This window comes from Heteronotia binoei, chromosome 2 (genome assembly GCF_032191835.1).
Source record: "Heteronotia binoei isolate CCM8104 ecotype False Entrance Well chromosome 2, APGP_CSIRO_Hbin_v1, whole genome shotgun sequence".
NCBI lineage: Eukaryota > Metazoa > Chordata > Lepidosauria > Squamata > Gekkonidae > Heteronotia > Heteronotia binoei.
Window position 1 is genome coordinate 29126354 of NC_083224.1, and position 19353 is coordinate 29145706.

At 43.2% G+C, this 19353-nt stretch overlaps 1 protein-coding gene across 3 annotated transcripts in view; it reads right to left on the bottom strand.

Annotated features, from left to right (window-relative positions):
* The window catches only part of STX16 (syntaxin 16), a 28101-nt gene extending 11040 nt beyond the window's left edge, over window positions 1–17061 (bottom strand). The window contains exon 1 of one of the 3 annotated variants that reach the window (XM_060230732.1): window positions 16397–17061. In XM_060230732.1, coding sequence (XP_060086715.1) covers window positions 16397–16477 — 81 coding nt within the window. In that variant the 5' untranslated portion in view covers window positions 16478–17061. Of the gene's footprint in view, window positions 1–5357; window positions 5485–16342 lie in introns of those variants that run through there. The other 2 variants (XM_060230731.1, XM_060230733.1) reach the window with 2 other exon arrangements.
* Window positions 17062–19353: the final 2292 nt, after the last annotated feature.

Genomic DNA, 19353 nt, shown 5'->3' on the forward strand with positions numbered 1-19353 from the left:
TATGTAGGCTCTTGGAGGATTGCCTACATCAGGGGTATGTGGCCTAATACGCAAAGGAGCTCCTGCTAGAATTCCACACCTACTTACAACGTTCTCTCCAATTTCTCCCCCACCCCGCCACTGAGCAGAGTAGATCACATCTTGAGCAGAATAGAACTGCTGTAATCTTAAAACAGGCAGCGGGCAGTGAAAGACCACACGTGGCTCCAGACTGCTGCTGATTGAGGCTTCCTGTCCTAATGAGTGGCAGCTCATGTTATGCACAGCTTAGGAGGAATGCTGCAGTCTAGGTGGGTTCCCCCAGAGATGCAAAATTTCTGGAAATGTTGAAATGATTGGGGGGGGGGGGGGGACCTGCTTCCCCTCCCCCAAGTGGAATCTTGGGGAGTTTTTTTTTTGGGGGGGGGAGGGGTGGAAGCTAAATGTTCTCAATTACCAAAGCCAAACTTATTCTACTGCTCTAAAAACACAGTACGTATCATTTATAACTTGGCATACAAAACTTTACTATTTGTAGAATTTAAGGCATTTTTCTGCAAGCAAAATTGTGAATAGAGACAGAAAGCCATGGAGTGCCACTTTAGCATATGTGTCTTCATTTTTGCCACCTAAGAGCTAGGTGGGGGGAGTGGGATGAAAGTTGAAAACAGAACACAAATTTTATAGTAAACAAAAGACAGTGTACGTCAGAGGACCAGTGTGACACAGTCACAACAGTACCAGTGTTGCATTTGGATACACTGAACTTTTCAACAGTTCAACCAAATGAATTGTGAACAAAAACAGTTACATTTAAGCCATAAATATATCTATGAAAATATGCTGTAGACAGCACACACTGGGACTACCTAATTATGCAGATGGTTTTACGGAGGAGGAAGAAGAGATTGGATTTATACCTCGCCCTTTGCTAGCTGAAGGAGTCTCAGAGCGGTTTACAATTTCCTTTGTCTTCCCCTCCCCACAACAGACATTCTGGGAGGTAGCTGCGGCTGAGAGAGCTCTCCCAGAACTGCTCTTGAGCAGAACAGCCTTGAGAGAACTTGTGGCTGACCCAAGGTCACATCAGAAGGTGTATGTGGAGGAGTGGGGAATCAAAACCGGTTCTTCCAGATAAGAGTCCGCGCACTTAACCACTACACCAAACTGGGTCTCAGTATCTGTATGACATCGTCTGAGTAAAACCTCATCTTAAAAAACATTGTACTCATTCCAAAGGAGAAAAGAAATACTTCACAGGATTCCCCCCCCCCACTTCCTCTCCAATTTTTGCATTTCTCCTCCGCAAACACTGAAAAAAGAAGTCCTGGTAGTGAGAAGTTCTGCGTGCAATACTTACCATGTCAAAATTCAAGTCAGCACGTACAAACACCAAGCTTATCTAACTGTGTGTCCTTAATTTTAAATCAGGTTGCTTTTTCACCTTTTAAATGTTTTATTGTTGCATCGAAAAGTCTATGTACTCAGCAGACTTCACGGAATAAAGTAGATGAAGGCGCCCATGCCATTCTTAACTTTTGCCAAACAACTTGAGTCCAGGTTAGGTAAAATAATTCTCCTCATAAGCACAAACCTCCATGTCTGAATAGCTAGGCATTCCAGATATCCCAGTCAAGGGTGGCCAGCAAGCAGGAATAGTGAAAACCTTGCAGAAAGGAGTAGGACGGAAGACGAAAAACTAACACTTTTATCAGCCGATAGGTGGCGCCTGTTCCCAGATCATAACTACAACAGCAACTCAAGAAAAAAGTTGGATTTTTTTAAATGGTCTGTCACGTTCTTATTTATATAACTGGATCTCAATTCAGTAGCACCTTGAGGCAAGCAAGATTTTCAAGGTATGAGCTTTGACTTGAATCTAGCTGTTCTGCGGCTGACCAATATGGCTGCCATATGGAAACTGCATATAAAATTCACCCAAAGAAATGTGAACTTAACGCATTGGTACAAGATTTTATGCCAAGAGGGGGTGGCACTAAAAGAAAAATGTCTCCCCTTTCTGCAGTGTTTTCTGAGAGAAATATTACATCCATACTCTGTAGATTTGTGTAGCTCTTAACGGTGGCATACAGCAGACGATGTGGAGGTTAGTTGCAGGGGTGCCCTGGTCTTGACAAGCCTGCCTCACTATCCATCCCACAGGGAAGCACTTCCCTTCCTTCAAAGCAGGGATGCCAGCCTCCAGGCGGTGGCTGGAGATTGCCTGGGATTACAACTGATCTCCAGGAGACAGACATCAGTTCCAGTGGAGAGTGGAGACATCAGTTCCAGTGGAGAGCCAGTTTGGTGTAGTGGTTAAGTGTGCCGACTCTTATCTGGGAGAACCAGGTTTGATTCCCCACTCCTCCACTTGCACCTGCTGAGATGGCCTTGGGTCAGCCATAGCTCTGGCAGAGGTTGTCCTTGAAAGGGCAGCTGCTGTGAGAGCCCTCTCCAGCCCCACCCACCTCACAGGGTGTCTGTTGTGGGGGAGGAAGGTAAAGGAGATTGTGAGCCGCTCTGAGACTCTTCGGAGTGGAGGGCGGGATAGAAATCCAATATCTTCTTCTTCTTCTTCTTCCCCTGGAGAAAATGGCTGCTCTGGAAGCTGGGCTCTATGGCATTCTAGCCCATTGGAGCCTCTCCCCTCCCCAAACCCTGCCCTCCCCAGGCTCCACCCCCTAAATCTCTAGGTATTTCCCAACCCAGAGCTGGTAACCCTATCCAAGAGTCTTTCTGAAACAAAACCATTGGTGTGGATGTGTTGTCAGTATCATTTTGTCCAGTCTGGCTTAACACAATACCAACTCAATTATTGGGTTTTATTTACCACACCCATTTAGTAACCTACCTCACACTTTAAGGATGGCGTGGGTTGCTAGTCCAATTACCTGCCCCCCCCCCTTCCCCAACAACCTTAACATGGAGAAAACTGAAGCAGAGAGGAAATTCCTTCCTTAAGGTCAGGGGGAAAATGTTAGAACATATAACAGAATTTAGTTAGCCCTCAGCTCCCCATGATTTAGCTCTTGGGCAGTGAGTTTTATAGTACTATCCTGTTAATTTCCTCTGAGTAGGCATAGCTGGACAACACAGGTTGCTTTGAACAATACAACAAACAGTAATGTATTGTTCCTTCAGGAAACTATATAAAACATCTGAAATTAGCTTGAAAAATTAAAGGAAATGCTGCATTAAGATATCCTCAGGGGGTTGACATTGCGAGTTTAAAGTCTCTTAATTTGGTTCAGAAACAAAAAAACCCCAGGGTAACAGAACTAACTAAAGAACAACAGTATGCAAGCTTTTGAGTTCTCCAGAAGGCATTGGGGGGGGTGGGGGGTGGGACTGATGTTTTAAGCCCTGATCTAAAGCTTTGCCTGTTACCTGTGCCAAATGCCAGGCAGATCTGAAAACTGTAGATGGTGTTTGGTAGAGAAGACTGCAGATTTATACCCTGCCCTTCTCTCTGTATCAGAGACTCAGAGCGGCTTACAATCTCCCATATCTTCTCCCCTCACAACAGACATCCTGTGAGGTGGGTGGGGCTGAGAAGGCTCTCATAACAGCTGCCCTTTCAAGGACAACTCCTGCCATAGCTATGGCTAACCCAAGGCCATTCCAGCAGCTGCAAGTGGAGGAGTGGGGAATCAAACCCGGTTCTCCCAGATAAAAGTCCTCACACTTAACCACTACACCAAACTGGCTAGAGTTGGGATCAAGTTGTTCTTTTAGCCTTTGGAGGAGATGGAAAAACTGCAGCCTCCAACCGAAAATATTTTTTTCCCCAAAATGTACATCTCCCTAACACCAAATGGAACAATATAGGTTCCTTAAAAGGCAGAGAGTCAAATCATCATTATATTAACAAAACTGGAGATTAAGTTCAGGTGATGCAGTAGGTAAAATGTCAGTAGAAAGCAGTTATCAGATAAAGAATCTGGTTTGTGTCAGCATCATAACGAAGTATATGCAGGCTTCAGAGGATGTTGAAAAGAGAAAAAGCAGATTGATTGTGCATACAGCATCTATACAGCATCAAGATGCTTAAAGTGATGTTTCTAGCTTTCATGTAATCTTCCAATTGATCCCATGTGCTTAAGGCAAGTGGGAATTAAACCAGTGCTACTTTGGGGAGAGAAAAGCAAGGAAAATAAGCCAAACCCTGAGAAAATAATATGCAAACTCAAAGGCTTAGGGGTCTGATCACACTTAATATTATTTTTGCTAAATTCCAGATTTAAATATGAATGCTTAAAAGAACATTACAATTTCTCTCTCTGTCTCTCTTTCCATTTCCTGCAGTATTTTAGTTCCGTTACTCAGCACTACCAAAGACTGCCAACACAGGTAGTTAATTTATATAATTAATTTATTTAAAAAATTTATTAGCTACTCTTCCACCTTGTGGAACTCAAGGTGGCTTACAATGTTAATAAAACAATGATTATAAAACACACACAAAAGTCTACAGTTTAAAATCTTATTTAGGACTGCCAATAAATAAAAACTAAATTAGTCAAATACAGTTCTAAATAAAAATACCTTCAACTGCCTCTTGAAGATTGCAAATAAATGGGCCACAAGACCTACAGAGGTTGCTTCATAATCGTGGGGCTGCCACTGAAAAGGCCCTGTCTCATGTGCAAATCAGGCAAGCTTCTTTGATTGGTGGGACAGTCAGGAGGGGCCTCTCCCTGCAAACAAATCTCCCTGCAGACAAAAATGTATGGGAGAAGGAAGTCCTTCAGTTACCCTGGCCCATATAAGGCTAAGGCAGGCTAGTTCAGCCTTTTAAAGGTGGGTGCACTCCAACCAGGCTACACAAAGGGGTGTGAAAGTGTAATCCTAAACAAAGTTACACCCTTCTAAGCCCATTGACTTCAATGGACCTTAATGGGTGTGATTTTGTTTAGGATATTAGCCATATTTAACAGGAGAGGCTCATGGGATATTTATAGGGAAAAGTGTGCCGTTGGGCCACATGGAATTTGTACTATATCGGGAGACCTAAACAAAAAAATCCTCACTCTTTCCCAGAAGTTCACTGTGATCCTGGGCAAACAATTCTATCTCCACCTAAACAATTTCATGGCATTGTTGTACAGATTTTATATTTTGTTACTCTCTGTTACTAAAGTCCCTGGTGGAAGTAAAATTAATAAAACAGGCTCACTGAATTTCACATTTAACACCTAGCTTTAAAAAACTACTATTCTCTCTGAAGGCTCTCAAAACTTCAAACCTAATAAAAACTTCAAACCTAATAAACTCCATGTGTTATCTGTGTCTTTGTTTACACCTTCCCCGCCCCACACTGCCTTTTCTAAGGCACATTTTTCAAGGAAAGACAAGTAGCATAAGAAACAAAACTATACCTCATCCAGCTCCTGGGGTGGTTTGTTGATCCCATCAGCCCCATCCATATAGGGACAGCAAAAAGGTTAAGAGAAGGAAACAAAAGAATAGAACAGAGCACAGGGTATACAGTCAGTTGAAGAAACACAGGAACTGCATTGTTCAAAATTGCTCAGCTTATCAAAAGAAAACCAAAAGGCCTTCTGAGGGCAGGACCAGTTTTTTTTTTTAAAAAAACAAGGATAATTTTTAACCTTGGTAGACAAATGTGTACATATATATATATATATATATATATTCCTTTTCATATTTGCTAGAAGAAAAAGGGCATTCAAAAATGACCACAGAACGCTTTGTTTCTTTTAAATACATACATTTGCACAATACATTTTTAAACAATAAAGTGAAACTGTAACCTGTGTTGCAGTGCGAGCTATAATTTTTTAAAACCTAATTCAATCCCAGTTCATTAACTGAACTGGGAAATCTGCGGAGTCTCTGTAGGATCTGTTTTCATTAAGTAGAAATCACAGATAACCAGGGATGGCTCAAGACGCAGCCTGGTATAACACAGAGCAGCCATAAGAGGTCTACTGAAGTTATCCTAGTGGGCGTCATGCACATTAAAAAAACACCCCTGTTTGGAATAGAACAAAGCAGTAGTCAAGTGCACCTTTAAAACCAACTAAGTTTTATTCAGAATGTAAGCTTTCGTATGCTCTAAGCAAACTTCATCAGACAAAACTGGAATGGCAAGCAGCAGTTCTTAATATAAGTGGGCCCACTTATATTAAGAACTGCTGCTCGCCATTCCAATTTTGTCTGGTGAAGTTTGCTTACAGCATATAAAAGCTTACATACTGAATAAAACTTAGTTGGTCTTAAGGTGCACTTGTCTACTGCTTTGTTCTATTGCTTCAGACCAACACGGCTGCCCACTTGGATCCCTCTTTGGAATGTTTTGTGTCTGTGCAACTGCTTTGTAGGGCATCGTGGGCAGCCATGCTGCGTTTCTGAATAGAAGAATGTCCAGGCATAGAATCATAGAGTTGGAAGGGACCTCCAGGGTCATCGAGTCCAATCCCCAGAACAATGCAGGAAACTCACAAACATCTCCCCCTAAATTCACAGGATCTTCATTGCTGTCAGATGGCCATCTAGCCTGTTTAAAAACCTCCAAGGAAGGAGAGCCCACCACTTCCCAAGGAAGCCTGTTCCACTGAGGAACCTCTCTAATGGTCAGGAAGTTCTTCCTAATGTTGAGCCGGAAACTCTTTTGATTTAATTTCCTGGAGACTCTTTTGATTTAATTATGTGTGGCTGATCCCTTCAAAACATGCCTATCTAGGTATTACTTCAATAGCCACCTCTTGGGAGTAAAATCTTCTACTGGAACTGGTCTTAGAAACAGATTTCCTGATTGCCAAAGGGAGAGTATTTTTGTCTCCCTACCACAGCCAGGAGAGACTTTGCCACCTTCATTCTTCGTCTGACTCCTTGTTAAATCCTATGGCTCAACCTTCCCAAGCCTGCTAAAGCAAATAACATGCATCACCAGGGCTTTTTTTGAGCAGGAACGCAGTTCCAGATGCTTTGGTGTCAGGGGGTGTGGCCTAATATGCAAATGAGTCCCTGCTGAGCTTTTTCTACCACAAAAGCTCTGTGCATCACTATAGGAGGGTGGTGGTTGTGTCAGCAACAGGACCCAGAAAGAAAATGGTGGAGGCAACAGACCAAGAATTCCTCAGGCTGGAACCTGACAGCAGGCTTTGATGACCCTTCCTGACATGTATGTGTAAGAGCAGAAAGCAAAAGGCTCTTCTTCCAACATGGGGCTACTAGCATCTCTTGGCTTTTGAATAATAATATTTACTGTTTCTTGGATCATTCAAGATTAAACTGTAAACAGTTAAATTTAATCATTTTAATAATTTTGTCAATGTACTCAACAGTCACCTTGCATAAGTGTAGTATATCTAAAATTATATTTATGAGTGTACCTAATATCTAAACTGTGGTCAATGTTGTAAATTTGAGATGAAAGACATTCTAGATCAGGGGTGGCCAAACTGGCTCAGGAGCCACATGTGGCTCTTTCAGATATATTGTGTGGCTCCTGAAGCCCCCACTGCCCTATCACCTGGCTTGGGGAAGGCATTTGTCTCTTTAAATCACTTCTCTGACCAAGCCAGCGGACAGCTTGGAGAATGCATTTAGAGTTAAAGTTGCTTTCTTTCCACCTCTCTCTCCCTCCTCCCACCCCTATTTGCCTTCCTTCCTTCCTCCATTGTCTCACAGCTCTCAAACATCTGATGTTCATGCCTTGCGGCTCTCAGACATCTTGCATTCATGTCTTGCAGCTCTCAGACATCTGACATTTATTCTGAGGCTCTTACGTTAAGCAAGTTTGGCCACCCCTGTTCTACTTGAAATGCACAGTGGACACTGACCACTGAAACACAGCGCAAATACTGACCAAGCAACCGCCACCTGTGTTTGATAGGCAGCATACTCAAAATATGGAGGAAACATGCTTGCTTTCAGACATTCACAAAATATATCTGGCTTTGCCCATAAGTGAATATAAAAACCCCCTTTGGTTTGGACACACACAGTAACATGTGAAAGGGAATGATAAAGTATTGAGAGCTAAGCAGAGTTTGTGGTATGGCCATTCAGGGTAGTGCGAGGTGTAACTGGTTCTGTAAGCATGCCATTAGCATAAAAGAAGTAAAAAGCGGTATTCTTGAAAGTCGTAAGAAATTTAACAAGTTTGCTAACTCATCAGCAACTGGTTCAGAAATGCTGCAGCATTGAGTTGGCTTCTTATGATTGGAGGATTTTGCCGCAGAATCCAATGTAATTGCATACTATGTAGCTGAATTCTATGAAAGGCCTTAGAACAAAGTCAGAGACCAGTGGCACCTTTAAGACCAACAAAGTTGTATTCAAGGTATGAGCTTTAGTGTGCATGCACACTTCTTCAGATACAATAAAATGGAAGATGACCATTCAAACTTATAGGCAGAGGCTAATAAGCAAATCAGCATATAATATGATGAAGATATTTTAAGATACACAGAAATAAAACTTTGTTGGTCTTAAAGGTGCCACTGGACTCTTAACTTTGCTCTGTTTCTTCAGACCAACATGGCTACCAACCTGTATCTATGAAAAGCCTTGCTTTATGACGTTTGCTGCAGTTAACCTAACATTCTGTTAGATGTGGGTGCTGTCCAATGATGCACCATTGAACAAAGGAATCAATTTCAACCACTGGTCTGGTTCAGTTGGACCCCTTCCCATTGAACCCATTTTAGGGTCCTTGGTCCAACAAGATCAGTATTGTCTACTCTACACAGACTGGCAGCACCTCTCCAGGGTCTCAGACAGAGATCTTCCACATCACTTACTGCCTGATCCTTTTAACTGGAGATGCTGGGGATTGAACCTAAGACCTTCTGCATGCCAAGCAGATGCTCTATTACTGAGCCATGGCCCCTCCTTGAATGGTGCCCCTGACAATCCTCTTTAAATGGTCTCCCAAATGGTGCCCCTGACTATGGTAAACTCTTTGTTCACCCCAGGCAAAGAAAACCAGATTTAATGCCCTGCTGACTAATACTATTTGAACTAGGGCCTAGAAAAATATTCCCTTTTTGCCCTGGATAGCAAAGCCCTTTGAAAATACACAGCTCTTCCATATATCCTAGCCATTATTATCCCATTAACTACTTGAAAGAACCTGCCGTTTGATTGGTTGTTTGTTTCTCTGCTTGATTTTCCTTGCGAGAGACTTTTTTTTTTTTACACAAACATCACAAGCATTTAAAAACTGCAGATGCCGGGAAGACCCATGGGGATCTGAACTCATAATCTGGACAAACAAATTGGTAAGAACTGGCAAGGCGGTGCCAAAAGAAAGCACGCCGGGGGGGGGGGGGGGGAATCTATTAACAGATGTGACCTTTGCCATTGTAAAAACGTTACTTAAAAATTGTATAAATTTTGACTTCGCCAGCTGCCGGTTACAAAGAAAACTATTTACACAGTTGAGTCAATCGAATGGGAAGAGATGAAACTTAAGCACGAGGAACTGCCTATTCATACAGAAACATGCATTAATGCCAAGCTAGCGGGGGGAAAGATGTGAAGGCCCATGTATATGTGAAGGCCCTCTTTAAAGATAGATGAAAAGTCTGGGCTGAGGAGGAAATGAATCCAGAAGACAGCCGAGGCAGGTCGTGTTCATTACCAGCCAGGAAAAGCTGCTTGTTTTACAGTAAAGAATATGGATGAGTCAAGTCAGCTGCTTTGCTGCTTACTCGATAGATCAAGAACCAGTTCATACAGGGATGCTTTTATTCCCTTTTAATAACGTTTATGTTTTCTAAAGAGAGGAAACAAAAACCTTTCATGCTCCACATTGCATGACTGCTATTCCATAAGCACTTTTAAACAGCACTGGGACTTGCAGTGTTCCAAGGTCTGGATTTTTTTTTTTTAAATACAAATGGCCTTGCTGATCCTGTCACAGGCTCCAGGAAGCTGTTGAGGGACCCTTTCTTTAAAGAGCCTTTCCTTGAGCCATCAGATCTCAAGCGTTTCCATCCAGTCTAGACTATTCTGTGTGTGGGATATGGTGTTCACTTGCAAGCTGGCATTTCAGCTCCAAAAATCCCTGGATAACAATGTTTATCCAGCAGTAGAAGAAGACTGCAGATTTATACCCTGCTCTTCTCTCTGCGCCAGAGACTCAGAGTGGCTTACAAACTCCTGTATCTTCTTCCCCCACAACAGATACCCTGTGAGGTGGGTGGGGCTGAGAGGGCTCTCACAGCAGCTGCCCTTTCAAGGACAACTCCTGAGAGAGCTATGGCTGACCCAAGGCCATTCCAGCAGGTGCAAGTGGAGGAATGGGGAATCAAACCCGGTTCTCCCAGGTAAGAGTCTGTGCACTTAACCACTACACCAAACTGGCTCTCTAAGAAAAGAGCAAGAGACCAGGAGCACCTTAAAGACTAACAAAATCTGTGGCAGGGGATGGCCTTTTAGAAGTCACTGCTTACTTCTTCACTTCACAAAAACTCATCTCCTGTCACAACTTTTGTTAGTCCTAAGGTGCTACTGGACTCTTGCTCTTTTCTACTGCTACAGACAGTTGCTGCTACTGATCCTAATAATTATCCAGCTTGATTTCTATCTAGTCACCATTTGAGTATGATTTTAATAATATGTTAACTATTTCTATTATTCCCTTAGAAACCTATCCTGCCACTGTCATCATCTTCTAAGGTCCTGCCTTTTGTGCCTCTGCCTTCAAAGTTTAAGCTGCTGGCGACCCAGGAGACAGCCTTTTCAGTGGCGGCACCAAAACTCTGGAACTCTCTCCCCAGGGAGACTCGCCTGTCCCCCTTCTGTTGCCGTATTCCACCAGCAGTTCAAGACTTTGTTTGATACGGCATTCCCTCCTTCCTGCCCAATGTTTTAACGGTTGTTTTTGCTATGAATGTTAACTCTGGTTTTAATGATGCCGTTTTTCTTGGCTTTAACGGTTTTCAAAATGTGGTTCTATTTTGTATGTTTTCATTTGTTAGCCACCATGGTGGACCTTATGAAGTCAGAATGGCAGGGCACACATTTCTGTTAAATAAAAAAAAAATGAATACAAAGGTTGGGAAATTAGGAGCTGCTTTCAGCCAGCCGTCATATCTTAATGCAGCTGCGCTTCCGTGACAATTTTCAATTATTGTATGCTGTGCTGGAGATCTGTTTTACGATGGAAAGAAGGGAAACAAGCCTTAATAATAAATAAAAATGATGAGGCTTTTGAAGCACATCTAGTGGTGCATTCTCCTAGAACATAAGAAGAACCTTGCTGGATTGGACCAGTAGTTCATCTAGTCCAGCATCCTGTCTTGCACAGTATCCAACCAGTTCGTCTGGAAGGCCAACAACAGGATATAGAGGACGAGGCCTTCCCCTGATGTTGCCTCCTACCTCTGAGATTGAGAGGTTTAGTGCCTCTGAACATGGAGGTTCCCCTCAGTCACCATGGCCAGTAGCCACCGATAGACCTATCCTCCATGAATCAATCTAATCCGCTCTTAAAGCTGTTTATTCCTTTGGCCATGGCTACATCCCCCCGGCAGTGAATGCCACATGTTGATCACACTCTGGGTAAAGTGATATTTCCTTTTGTCCATCCAGAATCTACTGCCCATCAATTTCAGTAGATGCCCTCGAGTTCTAATATTTTGGGTAGAATGATCTGATCATAAGGAATGATTAGGAAGGCCTCTCTCTCTCTCTCTCTCACACACACACACACACACACACACACACTCAAGTCTCCACAAAGCTGACACAGTTCATACAATGTGGCTCTTAGGTACTCCTGTTTAGGTTAACTATTATTCAATTTCTCTATCATGTTCAGTTTCATTACTAAAATTTATTGTATATAACTGTAGTCATGCCACTGTGCCATACAGCTCTGCAGTCTGGGGTTTTGATCAGCAACCGTAGATAAATATGGAGCCTTTAAGAGCCAGTCTGGACACAGCATGAAGTCCTTGCTAACCCCCTTAATATGACTGAGGGGTCTGGAAAATGGAACGCTATGCATTTACAGTAGAAAAGAGTAAGAGTCCAGCAGCAACTTAAAGACAAAATCTGTGGTAGGGTATGAGTTTTCGTGCATCACTGATACCTGACGAAATAGGCATTGACTCACAAAAGCTCATACCCTACCACAAATTTTTAGTCTTCAAGTTGCTATTGGGCTGTTACTCTTTTCAACTGCTACAGACAAACTAACACAGCTACCATTTTGATCTGTGTCTTTACAGAGTGGCACAATGAGTGCTATGAGACACAGGCACGAGAAGAACAAAAAGAGTTTAAGGTGCACAGTCCAGTTGCATAGCGTTCCCGTACCACCACAAACATGAGAAAATTCTACGAGTGCAGAAAGCAGGGATGCCATGTGTCCCCTCTACTCTAATGAACAGCTGGGAGTAGGGAACTGAACACGCAGAATCATCTCAAGGTAGAAGGAGAACTTAAAAACTATCTGAAGAGGGACTTGGGCAAAAGAGTTTGTGAACATTCAATGTAACCCATTTGGTTGGGTTCCAAATTAATTTTTCTAGTAGGTGCCCTTTCCCTTGGGCAAAGAGCTTTCCACTGGTGGAGAAGCCTCCTGTACCAGGGAAAGGTTCCTTGAATGGGAGGAAGGCCTCACTGCTAAAAGAACAGATCTGCGGGATCCAACACAATTCATTTTAGCTTATTATAATAAATTAGAATGCTGTTAAATGTGTTTTCCTACTCTGACTCTAGTTTCAATACATTCCTTAGTGCTATGCAGGCAGGAGCACTTGTTCACCTGGCATTAAGCAAATAACTTAGAATGAGCACAAAACCCCAGAATGAACACAAAACCCCAGTCTGTTTCTAAACTAAAAGACTTCTTTGAAAGCACTCACTAACCCCGACTAAATAACAGAAGACGCCTCTGCAGTTCTGCACAAACCAGTTAAGAACAACAGGCCCCAAAGTGTACAATTTTAGAATTCTGTTAAGGTACAAATTACTGCATTGATCCATAACGACCATCTGGATGCTCTGTTTCAACAAAAAGAGCTCTGTGCCTTCTAGGAGATGCATCCAACTTTTACTTTTCACGTTATGCCTTAGGGCTAAGTGTCAGCAACACAGTTTAAAAACAGATATGATTAATGTTTAACACGTTTCCATAGGGTTGCCAGCAATCAGGAGAAATTAGTGTCTCACTCTTTTAACCAATGTTTCATTTATGGAAATGGACAGATGAAATTTTCCAAATGCACAGAGGTAAAGAACACAGACTGGTGAATAACGTCCCACTAAGCATCTTTTAAAGGAGCTGGGTATTTTTTTCCTCCACATTGATAGCAACCCTACATTCATGATACTTTATAATATGCATTTATAATATCTTCCTTTCGCATAACCAAAATATACAGCACGGCAAGTGGGTAACCTTTGAACAGAGCAGAACCTACTGCTTAGGTTACTATGTATTAACACACGCACAGCATTTCATTAGTTAATTTTTCAAGGACAGGAGGAAATTTTAAAAAAAGATAGCCAAAGGTTCAGCAGTTGAATGGCATAATACACAATGAAGCAAAACAATGCTCCCGTGAACCAAAGCAGAAATTAGGTGTTACTTTTTTTCTTTTTTCACTTTAAGGGAGAATTCAAGTGAGGGGGATGGGAGAACAGCGGCTCCATGTTTTATTACCACAAAAATATTGGTATAATAAGTCTTTACTAATGATACTATCAGCAAGCTGAAAAGAGAGCAAAATGAAGGGACAGAATGAGATGCTGAATTAAGGGGGGAAAGGCAATTAAGAATGTGAGTTCAGTTGTAGACTGGGCTGGGCTAGAAAAATCCTGTACCTGTAAAACTCTGAAACTAGGCCCTCAGAAATTTCTCTCTTTGGGTGCCAAGCTATTGCCCCAAAATCTGATGCTGTTATTATTATTATTGGTGCTAGGAGGATTCTTCCCCATGCCCTGATGTAGGACTACCAAACAGATATAGTAGCAAAGGAAAAGAAAGAGGAGACAGTAGGGCTGTTATTTTAGGAGTCTTAAATTTGAATGCTCTAGGAAGACAGCAAGGAGACAGCTAAGATTCTGAGTCAGAGCAGCTTACAGGCATGTTGAAGGTCATTTAGGAGATCCAGAGAGGTAGTAAACATACAAAAGTACAGGGCTGCACTTAACTTTAATTGCCACAGTTAATTATCTACATGTAAGCTGGGATCTAGCTTTCAAACAGTGCAACCCAAGATGGGAATATTGCAGATGCAGCAGCTAACTTAATTCTTAATGGCACTTACTGAGCAAGTTCTATGGGGGCAAATCTGGGACATACTTAAGAGGATGCAAAACAGGTGTAGACCCTGTTTCATAATGTCCCCAAGCCCATTTCTATAGTTTCCCCCAAAAAACTGAATTGTTCTTCTTATTCATTCCAGTGGACCAAGCAAAATATTTCACATACGTACAGCAGGAAGGAAATGCCCAAATTCAATTTCATGAACACTGTGGCAGTTTGAAAGTGAATCTCATTATGCTGCTAGAGCTTCCTCAGGAGTACCTAAGTCTAGATAAACATGACTCCACTGGGAATCCTCATATCATTTGGATCACTGAACCAAAAGAAATGAAAGGCAGTGATGGGAGGGTGTGTGTGTTACATTGTTTATTTATTTATTTATTCTATGACTTATATCCCGCCCTTCCCATAAAATAGCTCATTGCTTTGTTTCAACCTGCAAAGCCTCCCAGGTTAAGTGAATAAAAGTTAGCCTTCAAGCGACATCAGTCAACACAAAAATGCTCTAAGCAGTGTTCCTTCTAAGTTGAGTTAGTGTTAGCTAGCTCACAATTTCTTAGCTTCCACCTCACATATTTTTGTCTCAGCTCAGGCAGAGCACACTAATTTATGCAGCAGCTGACAAGTTTAATGCCAGTAGCTCACAAAGTAGAAGTTTTGCTCACAAGACTCCACAGCTTAGTGGAAACATTGGCTCTAAACCCATATTATTGATTGGAAACAGGAGGAAATGTATTTCATACTTCCCATTTCTTAAAAAAAATGGAATGAAAGAAAATCTTGGTGATGTTTTGTAGGGTCAAACAGGAATAAATATACACAAATCAGTCATTAAAAATGAAAACCCTGTGGGTATTTCAGCCTACCTGAAAATACTTAAAAGTTGTAATATTTCAGCAAAGCTAACTGAAGAGGACTCCATGAAGAGCTGAACTGGAATTAGTTTCCAACACTGACTTGGGAAATTACTGAAGATTTGAGGGCAGTACCCAGGGAGGATAGAGTCTGGGGAGGGAGCTCAGTGAAAATGCAGTGCCCATAGAGTCAAGCCCCTGAAGCTGTCATTTCTTCCATGGGGACTGATCTTTGCAGACTGGAGAGCAGTTGGAAGTCTGGAAGGACTCCAGCCCAACTCATAATTCTAGGTGGAATTCATATGAGGATTTGTTACCATTTAGGCCTCCTAGGAACTTAGGACGTTCATGGCAAAACACAACTGTTCCTCACCACTTTATGTAAACTATTCAGATTCACCCTACTTTGCTAGTTCCTCAACAGTTGGAAACAGCCTACATCTACTGTGAAATTGTTGATGATGTTGTTTAAAAAAACTGAATCTTGTTTCCATCTGTGCTGCCTGAGATGAGGGTGGGGAAATCTGCCATGTGGAAGCCCTGTCATTGCTGTGTTGTACTGGCAGCTGCAGCAACCAAGAAACTGCATAAATCTGCCCTTGTGTGTTAAAACCATCTGAGGCTCCTGTTCTGTTGATATTAACACTTTGTTTACTTTCTTGGTGAAATTCAAAACAGATAACTCTCTCTCCCTTCCACTACTGGTAGCTCTTGGTATAAACCTATCCCTTGAAGGCGACACTTCATGCACTTGACAAAGTGAGCTATGACTCATGAAAGCGTATACCACAATAAACTTAAGTTTTACATGCCACAAGAATCTATTTTGGATGCAGCAGGCTAACATGGAGATTCTGCCGAAATCAATACAAGCAACTGCCTACAGCTCCCTACCGAGAATACATTTGTGTGCAAACTCAATTATTTTCTGTATATGCATCAAGTGAATCTGACTTCATTATAAGAAAATCACATGTCAATAGATTATGGATGCCCTGGGATATTCCCTTGAAAGGACGTTAGGTTGAGTGTAAAGAAAACCACATTTAGGTAAGAAAAAGTTCTTAACAGAATTGAGATGGGTAGGAGGAGCCCGGGGTTAGGAAGGAAGAAACGGAAGACAAGACACAAAAAGCCAAGCAAGAGAGATGCAAAATGAAATTCAAAAGCTTGCTCGCTGTCTGACAGACCTAAGCACTTGGCACTAGAACAGTGAAATGTAGGATACACAGTAGGATGAAGGGAGGAGACTCACCGCAGCAGCCATGCTACGTGAAGTCAGAGGGCTGGAGGAGCCGTAACTACTCACTTGCTCGGCCAGCAGCTGCCGGCTTTGGATCGCGTTGTTCCGCAACAACAAGAACGCGTCTGTTAAACGCCGAGTGGCCATGGCTTTAAATCCCCCACAGGGGCTTTTAGGGCCCCCCCTTCCCTCAAGGATTCTCAAAGACCCTTCGACCCACGTCCCCCAAGGGTTACCAACAGGTTCTCTCCTGAAAAGTCCCCTTGCTGGTTGCGCCTGCAGGTAAGGTCTGAAGGATCTGCGCTTTGCAGCTCAGAATTTTTAAACATCCTCTCGGGGCTTGCAAAGAAAGCTACAAAACGTTTCTCTCGAGACTTTCCACCCTCTTCCTTCGATTTCCCCTCTAATGTTCGGGGAGAGGCCCCTTCTTCCAGCCCCTAATCCCTCTGAGCACCCAGAGACTCCTCTTTGCCCCCTTAGTCTTAGTGAGTCACCGCCTGGCCTCCCTTTTCTAACTGCAAGCGCGGCTCTCAGCCCAGACTCCCCGGGGAGGACGCAGCACACGGGCAGGGCCTGCTCCACCTTCCCCGCCGCTCACGGTGGGGAAACAGGGAAGGGACCTAGCCCCGACCCCCTGCAGCACCCCACATCCTTCCCTTCCCGGCCCCGGATGGACCTGACTGCAATCATAATACCAACTCGGCACACTTCCGGGTGGTGCGAAGAATAATGGCTCCTCCTATACCCAACAAACTGAGCGCGAAGGTTCCGGATGCTTTTCCGGCTAGCGGGGGCTCACTGGAAAGGGAGGGTTTGGGAGGAAGGAAAGGGCAGCGGTGTAAATTGCTCTGGAAGGAAACTTCCGATTCCTGACTAAGACGTGAGAATACATAGGAATGTCGTGCGAATGGTTAAATCTGAATTTATTTTCGTTGCAGTGCAGACACACACACACACATATATACAGGGCTTTTTTTGAGCAGGAACCCACAGGGATGCAGTTCCTGCTGGTTTGGTGTCAGGGTGTGTGGCTTAATATGCAAATGAGCACCTGCTGGGCTTTTTCTACATGTGTGAAACAATGGTGATGTCAGGAGTTGTAGCCTAATATGCAATTGAGTTCCTGCTGGGCTTTTTTTTTTTTTTTTTTTTACAAAAAAAGCCCTGTATGTATATATATTTGTAGAAAAATAGGTGTAGAAAGATATTGCAGAAAAATTATAAATATATAATAAATATATATTTGTAATATTTGGGGAGGGACGGTGGCTCAGTGGTAGAGCATGTGCTTGGTAAGCAGAAGGTCCCAGGTTCAATCCCTGGCATCTCCAAAAAAAGGGTCCAGGCAAATAGGTGTAAAAAAAAATTGGCTTGAGACCCTGGAGAGCCGCTGCCAGTCTGAGGAGACAATACTGACTTTGATGGACCAAGGGTCTGATTCAGTATAAGGCAGCTTCATAGGTTCATATCTTTTGAACTGAGTTCTTGAGCTTTTAAAGCAAGAGTGTCAAATATGTGGCCTGGGGGCTGAATCAGGCCCCAAGAGGGATTCTATCAGCCCCACAAGCAATTCAGCTTCCTTCTCCCTCTGTCTTGCTTTTTTCTGTGTCACAGCTTGGTTTGCCAGGCTTGCTGACTTAATTGTACAGGAGCTACTGTTTTCTCCTGCCCGCTCTCCGAATCCAGCCTGTTTTCTCCATCAGCTGAGACTCCTTACTTGGGGAGGAGGAGGGAGACCTTGCTTTGCCAGGCTTTCTCAATCACACAGCAGAGTTACTGAGTTAAGCCTCCCTTCTATTGGCTGAGGCTCCTCCCCCTCATCCCCTAGGAAGGGAGAGAAAACACCAGAGATTGCTTTGCCCAGTTCCCTTGATCACATGGGAGAGATAGGCCCTTTTTACACTTACCAGTGGAAGCCGGAAGGGAGTCGGTATTGTGCCGCCTTGCAGTAATCCGAGACAGGGATGGGAGTTTTCAGACACATGTTTTTTCCCCGGTAGGGTTCCGTGATTGAAGCAAGCCATTTCACACTGTTCCGCTTTTATCTCACTTCCACCAGCGGCAGCCGTTTTCGCCTGCCGGCGCGCGATCTCCGGCTTTTTTTTTTGGAACGTCGGGCAAAGATCGCTATAGCGCTATAGCGACATATCACAACAGCACCACCATAGAGATGGCTAGGCTCCATTGAGATAAGTTACCAAGTTTCAGCGGCGGCAATCTCTGGCATCTTAATGCAATCCAGGCATCCCTATGGTGCTGCTGTTGTGATATGTCGCTATAGCGCTATAGTGATCTTAGCCCGACGTTAAAAAAAAAAACCCGGAGATTGCGCGCCGGCGGGTGAAAAAGGGCGCGAAAACTGCTCCCGGGTTAGATACTGGACATTTCACACAGCACCCCATAGCAATTTCAACCCGGAAGGAGGGGTTGAAAAGTGGAAGAAGCTGCTCTTTGTTTGTAACGACTCAGGCACGCCTCACTACCGGGACAGCTGCGGGAGTGTGTGAAAAGGTGAGAGTATTCCGGTAGCAGCCAGTTACTGAATCGGGTCTGTCTGAAATGCCAGCAGAAACCCGTTACTGTTCAGTAACTGACCAGCTTCCATACCGGAATACATAGACTGTGTGAAAAAGCTCATACAAAACACCTTTACATTTTATGACACATGTGGCCCGTCCCAACAAGGTCTCATTTATGTCAGATCTGGCCCTCATAAAAAACCAGTTTGACAGTCCAGCTTTAAAGGCTGTGTGAAATTACCTACAATCAGTATTATATGGAGATGTAAAGGTATTACAGAGATATGTAAAGGTAACCTGGTGTAGGTGGGAAGAGACTGAATGAAAAGACCAAAAAAGAGGGTGGGAGGGAAAGAAAGAAAGTTTCTAGGCAGTCTTCAAAGTGCTAGTGTTGACCTTTAGAGGTCTATATAGTTGGAGACCAGCATACTGAATGACTGCCCATTCCTTGCAAACCACCTGGACTATAGTCATCAGGCCTCAGATTCAGCAGCAGCTCACAGG